This window comes from Amphimedon queenslandica, unplaced genomic scaffold (genome assembly GCF_000090795.2).
Source record: "Amphimedon queenslandica unplaced genomic scaffold, v1.1 AMPQUscaffold_13447, whole genome shotgun sequence".
NCBI classification, from domain to species: domain Eukaryota; kingdom Metazoa; phylum Porifera; class Demospongiae; order Haplosclerida; family Niphatidae; genus Amphimedon; species Amphimedon queenslandica.
Window position 1 is genome coordinate 304,841 of NW_003546317.1, and position 8,243 is coordinate 313,083.

Genomic DNA, 8,243 nt, shown 5'->3' on the forward strand with positions numbered 1-8,243 from the left:
TGTTAGTAAATACTACTGTGTGTATTTATTAGAAAGACACTTATATTCAGTAAGGCACAATGGCTGGTGTAGGCCTCAAGCCTATTAGCTCTCACATGGAAAAGTACCTTGCTGGAGAAATGCTTTTTGATCAAAAATTTGAGATGCTTCCTGGTGGCATCAAGCTGTTTCCTGGAGTGAAGGCACTAGATGTCTTAGACTTAAAAGAAAAACTTGTCATTCGTTCAAGTGATGTATTTGTCACCTCCTATGTGAGGAGTGGAACAAATTGGATTATGTACATTGTGCTGTTAATAGCTAATGGTGGAACACCTCTTGAAAAAGACTTGGATAGCATAGCACCTTGCATTGACATCATGAAACTTATTGAAGTTGAAGTATGTATAGGACATGTAGCATGATGATCTTTTTATCAACCTTTATAGGCAATGGAATCTCCACGATATATGAAACATCATTATCCTTATGATCATGTTGCTGGTGGTCCTCCACATCAAAGTCCAGCTAAATACATATACTCCTATAGGAATCCAAGAGATGTTGCTGTGTCCTGGTATTTGGTTGAAAAGCAGTTTGCACACAAATCTCCTCTTACATGGAGTAAATATCTTGATGATTTTGTTGATGGTAATGTTGTTTATGGTAGCCCATTGGATAATATAAGAGGCTGGTGGGATCATAAAGGTCAGTACTGCCTTGATTAATTGTTGATTTACTTTTTAAATCATTATATTCAGATTCTCCTAATATCCTGATGCTGTCTTATGAGAGGATGAAGAAGGATCCAGTAGGAGCTGTACAATCAATCAGTACATTCTTGGGATATCAATTGAGTCAAAAGCTAATTGAAGAGATAGCTGCAAACTCAAGAATTGATAAAATGAAAATGAATCTTGAGTCTTTTAACAGTGCCTTGACAAAATACAAATTTGTTCGTAAAGGGGCTGTAGGGGAATGGCACAATTATTTTGGTCCTGAAGATATTGAGAAGTTAGATGCTGCAGTGAAGGAGAAGCTTGGTGAAACTGACATTGTGTTTGACTACGGAGACACTATTGGTGCATGAAATTGCAGTATTGAGTGTCTAAATTGTTACAATTATTGCATTAAAATTAATTGTATTACAGTGTGTGGGTGTATCAAAGCACCGCCACGAGTTTATATAGTGTAGACCACAGCAGGGTAGTTAGAAGCCATCATCTAACTGCCAATTCTGGTAGTTAGACGACAGTGCCTTTCATACACCCACACACTGTAGTACAAACCAGATAAACTACAGCTGTTTCGTGTTACTGGATATACACTCGGATGTTAGTTGATTTAGAAGCCTCGGATTCGCCTCGGCTTCTAAATCAACTAACATCCTCGTGTATATCCAGTAACCCTCAACATCTGTAGTTTATCTATAACATGTATTTGTTAAAAAAATCGATTGAGTTATTGTCTGCGGCCATACCACGTTGAAAGCACCAGTTCCCATCTGAACACTGAAGTTAAGCAACGTCGGGCCGGCTTAGTACTTGGATGGGTGACCGCCTAGGAATCGCCGGTGTTGCAGACTTTTTTTTTTACATTTTTTGTTCACAGCTCTGATTTGCCTTTGTAATTTTTTCTTTTTATTTGCTGTAAGTAACCTTTATCAAGAGTATTGTTGCCTTAATGGATACTATACATTTAAATGTCTCTTAAAGGTAAACTTGTTATGCCTTTTTATTATTACTCATATATTACGTACCATTTTGTAACTCTATCTCTAGTGAATTACACAATAATATTTATGATGATGCCAACCTCAACAACATTGGGCACACTAACTATAGGGAATAGCCCCGGAATTTATAATTTTGTAATTTTTTGTGTTTTTTCTTCTGTTCACCTATTAATTAGTCTCCTCTTTAATGATGTGTTTATTCTTGTGTTTTATGATTAATTTGAAGCTATGAGCAAATAACTCAGTGAGCTCTGCTTTTTGTACATCATCTGCAGTTATTCATAAAACAAATTTTAGTGAAAGTAGCAGTGAGCTAATAACGTGAACTCTTGTCAATTTAACATTGAGCAATGAATGCTCATTTGTATAGCCTCTGTGTTGTATCTTTCTAATTGTCTCTGTACACTTTTCCTTCCCAGTAAATAATTATGTTGAAATAATCCTAAACATTTGTTATTCCCCTCTTTCCATCCCTTTGATCCACCAGCTTCATTCAACTTATTTTTTGCATGTTCTCTTTGCTCATAAATGATATTGGCTATCTATTGAAAAAATTAAATCAGCTACATCATGCGTGTCATTGAAATTAATTGTCTCATACAAAGTCAATACATTCATCTGTAGTGTGGTCGTAACAACTGTTATTAGTAATACAGTAAAGGACAATAAAAAGAGAAGGAAGAAGGGATTTAGAGAGAAAAGAGAAAAGGAAGGAAGATTGGGAATAGTTCTTAAGAGAGATGAGAGAAAGAGAAATTACAGAAATGATAAAGATAATGATAATAAAGATCTCTGACAACATAGGACTCCTACTACTAAAATTCAGTTCTCTAAGAGTGCAGTGAGAGCAATGATGAGACAAATTGTTGAGTTGATACTTGATAGTAGAACGAGACGACAACGAAAGAATGAACGACTGGACTGACTGATTATTGTGTGTGTCTGTGTGTGTGTGTATGTATATTAAATAGTTGTTGACCACGTGCAACCTCATGGTTACTATAATGAATAACAATGAGCTCATAACCACCACACATCGAATTTACACTTCCATGTACCAGTATGAATGTACAGTACAAATGAGTCTTGACATTTGATCTATTGGTATAGTAAAAAAATTTGACGCAACTACTCAGATTACAATTTGATTAATTAGGCTTGTAAATTTGGTTGTGTGGTTGGAATTTTTGAAGCAATGACTTAATGTATTTTTAAGCTCTTATGATTTCTATTTAGATTACTTTATTTTAACCCATATCAAACTGGCAAGCCAGAGATGATACCTATTTGTTTACAATTTTTAAGTTTGTTTGTCATAGAAAAAGTAATGCATAATTCATTTCCTCATTAGTTAACTCAACTATACATAATTAATTACAATCATGTACATGTATATTGATGATTATACAGAGTCAATCTTCTTTCATTTGCACATTTTAAGTGTATATAAAGGGGGAGGAGTGGAGGGTGCATAGGAAGGAAGTGTAATTTACATGTTTTTGTTATAGATATGGTGCAAATTGGATGCTTGATGGTCATCTTAATTAGGCAGGCCATAATTTTGATTTTATACTGGCCTGATAAACAATACTGAATAGTCCTGCATGCACTGAATTGCACTCAGTGGCCATGTCAGTACAGATGTTTGTTTGTGTGGCATATTTTGTGTCTTTTGTGGTGCCAATATTATTAATTGCATGTTTACTATCATAATTGTATGGTATTTCATGGTTACGGTCAGTGGTGTGATCATCATCATTCCGTATTCTCTGTTCTTACCTCGGTTCATGTCCAAAAAGGTGGGCATCCACTATGCAGCATTGTTGCTTGCAACTTGTGATTAAACCTTTGATGTGGTTGGGCAACATGTTGCATGAAGTAGAGAGAGTCTCAACTTCATGCAACATGTTGCACGATCACATCAAAGGTACTTGCATTAAAGTTGCATAGTGGATGCCCACCTTTAAGTATGGCTATGAGCAGTCCACTCAGTAAGGGCAGCTTAGTTGAGTTGGCCAACACTCAATCTTGTCACATGATATTAATTTAGTTTGTTGTGAGTGAACTCAGTGATAGTCTATAACTCAAAAAATAGTTATTGGCACTGAGTCGATGGCCACCACATGCATGGAGTGCTGGCAGCAGGCATTCTTATGTTTTCAGTGCTTGTATGTGTATGTTGTGTGTATAGGAACTCTTAGACTGGTTCATGGTATGCATGAGCCATATAACAGTTAAGGAGAATCGCTGACACCTTCTAAATATGGAATCAAGAATAATTCCTGTGATCATTGAGCTTGGTTGCCTAGCGACCAGAATAGAAAGAGAGCGGCAGATTGCGCGCGAAGTGGTAATTACAGTATGCCTTGTGCCTTGTATTTCATCCCTTAAAGTTTTGATAAAGAGAGAAATAGAGAGACCGGTCCTGTGTGCTACATAGTCCCTATCTGCCAGCGGCAGTCAATATGAAGGTATTGGATCTAGTCCTGGTACTCTGTGTTGCTAGTGCAGTCACCGTAGTTAGTACGAATGGAGAATCTGCCTCATATACGACAGAAATAATTTGTGAAACAGCTAAAACAAGTGCTGACACTTCTCCAATGCCAACTCCTCGTCTAGGTAAGTATCAAAGCCGTTGTTATTTGTCTACAGTAGTATTGATGATAGATGGGGCTACTAAACTAGTGGTCATCCCTCATTAACAATCCATAGACTCATGGTCTGAGAGGTTTCACAAAGTTACTAAGTGTATTACTACTACTCACTTCGACTCTTATGTACAGTAAATCTAAAACTCCCAAATAAGGTGTGGAATTAATTAAATTAGACCTGCCATGACTGTGGAATAAAAATTGCCCAGATATATACTTTGAAGTTATACAGGTACCTGACGCCATACGTAGTTACTCTAGTCTGGTTACACGTGTGGTTACCTGTGGCATACGAGACTTTAAAATTCTATTTTTTCCAGTGATAATGAGGTATAGCATTTTCACATTTACACATGAATTACTTTCTAACGAGCAAAACCTAATTATGGATAAAATGTGATTATGCACTTATACTTTTCTCATAGCATATACAGGCAGCTTCACATCAATTTGTTTGACAATTTTATTTTAAAAGCAGGATTTGGTACGGATTTTAATTTTGGCATTTTTTGTGGCAGTTTCAATTAAAGTCACTATGAAATTATAGTAATAATGAATTTAAACTGTAATAATGCATTTGTTATTCATCATATATAGTAATTGAAATTTTCAATTCTATTAGAATAGAACTTATAAAATGGCAAAAAATACTTGGCATTTTGGTGATAATTAAAGTAATAGCATAGTGTTTTTTATTACCTTAATTATGTATCTGTCAATAATATTTACCGTATAGCTGAAAATATTTGCTGGAATTTAATTTTGCTGTTAGCTATTCATCATAAAAATGCACAATTTAATTCCGCAAAGCATTATTAGTAACACGGTTGCGTTACTAAGTAGGATTCACCCCCAAACAAAATGGCTGCCATGACTTTTGCAGCCTTTAAGTAATCGGCGTATCAACAGTACACGCCTACACTAGCAAAATTAAATTCCACATACTTTAAAACTTGCTCTATCAGTACAAAATTGCAAAATATAATTCCTGCAAACTTTTCAGCTATATGGTATTATAAAAATTAGCTGATGGTAAACAGAATGTGACAAATTTTTAAACTGCTTAAAAACTATGCATTAAATCTTAATTACATATTATCATAATATTCCTAAAATGTTAGGTTATTTGAAGATAAATTTAAAAGAAATAATTATTTTAAAATCTATTGCTACTGTATTTGAGTTAATAGAAAAAATGCATGACTAAAAGGTGGGGATTTGATTTTACTTCACTTTTTAGAACTTTCTGAATGCTGTCAGATTGGAAACAACACTGCCTACACTAGAGAAAATATTGCCAGCTTAGATTGCTTTATTGAACAACATCATCAAGACAACGAGTGTAATAGTGAGGCACTGACATGTTGTGAATGCTGTTACATAGGAAGGATACAATCAGAGGACAACAAAGAATGCATCTTTCCAAATTCAGTTGGGTTATGTAGAAGCATAACAGAACACTGCTGCAGCAGGAACAGAATGGAGCAGTCTCCCAGCAGAGGTTTGTTAGGATCAACACAATGCATAACAAGGACTGTGACTGTGGAACCAACAGGAATTAGTTCAGTATCGATTGATTCAACTTTTGGAACAGCAGTTTCTAGTACAATCATTGTTCCTACCCAAACAGTTTCTAGTGATTTTATTACTGCTTCTACCACTGCATCTGTTACATCAACTGTAACTTCCTCCATTGTGTCTGCTACCACTGGAGTAATTAGTGTATCTTCTGTCAGTGATGGTGGTTCTTCTCCTTCTTTAACACAAGCTTCTACTTCTGTCATCGTTGTGTGTGAGCCATCTTCAGTAGTGTCTCAAACAATAACTCCAACACCTATTCCAGGTAATTATTTTCCATTCTCATTTTAATTCTAATTACCCAAAGTTTTGCCAAGGACCAATAATTATTAAGAAATACATATTTTAAACCACATTCCAACCATAGAACAGGGTTTCCCTCAAAGTTTGCTAAGTAGCATACCATAGAGCACCTTTTTTTTAGGGCTGTAAATTTTGCAAATTTGCCTAAAAATCTATTTTCGGATTTAATTTTTGCAAATTAATGCCATCTGCCATCTTGTATCATATTTTTGCGGAAGTAATTTCGCAAATCTTCAAAAAATTGCAAAATCAGTGAAATTTACAGCCCTAAAAAAAGGCGTCCTATGGTGCTTCATGATCGAGCTGGCTTTTGGAGTAACTATAAATATTTGTAAAACAATCAAATTTTGATTGAAAATTGAAATCATCTAAAAGCAACAAGTATATGTACATGTATCAGAAGGTTTATAAAATTGGGAAATTCTCTTGTAGCCTTTAAAAAAAATTTTGGTTAAAGATTGTAAGGCCTTTTAAAAACTTCAAAATTCTGAAAAATGCCTCTACTATGGCACATGCTTTTTTCTGAAAGTTAGTTTAAGTTTTTATTACATTTTCTAATGTGTATTCCGGGAGTCCCCACAGGCCACTCGGGAAATGATCAGTATAACCTAATCTGTTTACTCAACACAAAAAGAATTCAAAATTAGCTACACAACATTCTTTGTCATCTTCTTCCTTGTATCTCATAATCTATGTCCTTATGCTATGTAGCCAATTCTGACTTTAATTTTCTGTGCTATTGCCGTTTTAAGAAAATTCCAAATTTGTGGAAAAATACCATGTACTATTTTCCAAAAAAGGGCCCTAAAGTCACTTCTAATTTTTATCACATTTCTTGATACATTATAATGCCCTTATGCTACATAGAAAGTTTGAGCCAATTCTGACTTCAATTTTTTGAGTTATGACTATTTTTTAAAAACTCCAAAGTTTGGAAAAATATCCTGTACTATAGCCCATGGATTTTTCAGAAAAATGGCTCCAAAATCACCCCCAATTTTTATTACATTTTCTGATACATATTGATGTTTTTATGCTATGTAGAAAGTTTGAGTCAATTCCGACTTCAATTTTTTGAGTTATGACCATTTTTTAAAAACTCCAAATTTTGAAAAAAATCCCTGTACTATAGCCCAAGTTTTTTTCCAAAAAATGGTTCGAAAATCACCCCCAATTTTTATTACATTTTCTGATACATATTGATGTACTTGTGCTATGTAGAAAGTTTGAGTCAATTCCGACTTCAATTTTTTGAGTTATAGCCAATTTTTTGAAAACTCCAAAATTTGAAAAAAATACCCAGTACTATAGCTCATGCTTTTTTCCAGAAATGGCTCTGAAATTACCCCTAATTTTTATTATATTTTTTAATGCATATTGATGTCGTTATGCTACGTAGAAAGTTTGAGCCAATTCCGGCTTCATTTTTTTGAGTTATGGCCATTTTTTTTAATTCCAAATTTTGGAAAAATACCCTGTACTATAGCCCATACTTTTTTCCAAAAATGGCTCTAAAATCACCCCTAATTTTTATTATACTTTCTGATGTGTATTAATGTCGTTATGCTATGTAGAAGTTTGAGTCAGTTATGACTTTTATTTTTGTTATTGTCATTTTAAAAGATACCAAATTTTTAGAAAATATTAGAGCTCATACTTTTTTATGAAATGACTCAATTTTTATTACATTTTCAAAGCTGCCAATCAAAATTAGAGATTTAACGATGACAATGGGCTGTAAAACTGTTAATTTTACTAGAGTTTAATTATAGATAAAGTAGAATTAGAAAATTATCACAAATTATAACTGACTAGGATTGTGGTAAAAGTAAAATTATAAATGAAAAAACAACAAAAATACAGCACTTTAAGTAATCTTGAAATTAAAGGAACAGCAACAGTCGGTCATTTTGATTTAATTTTACTTTTTAGAACTTTCTGAATGCTGTCAGATTGGAAACAACACTGCCTACACTAGAGAAAATATTGCCAGCTTAGAT

General features: G+C 34.1%; 2 protein-coding genes across 2 annotated transcripts in view; both read left to right on the forward strand.

Annotated features, from left to right (window-relative positions):
• Positions 1–59: 59 nt before the first annotated feature.
• Positions 60–1,066, forward strand: LOC100639354 (alcohol sulfotransferase-like). Its single transcript, XM_003385841.1, has 3 exons — positions 60–377; positions 426–684; positions 738–1,066. Exons 1-3 carry the CDS (start codon positions 60–62, stop codon positions 1,064–1,066), a joined length of 906 nt encoding a protein of 301 aa, XP_003385889.1.
• A 5,734-nt stretch (positions 1,067–6,800) lies between these two features.
• Positions 6,801–8,243, forward strand: part of LOC109581326 (mucin-5AC-like) — a gene marked incomplete at its 3' end in the record, with an annotated part of 6,051 nt that continues 4,608 nt past the window's right edge. The window contains exon 1 of the mRNA XM_019995368.1: positions 6,801–6,844. Within this exon, the coding sequence (XP_019850927.1) occupies positions 6,801–6,844 (44 nt within the window). The remainder of the gene's footprint in view (positions 6,845–8,243) is intronic.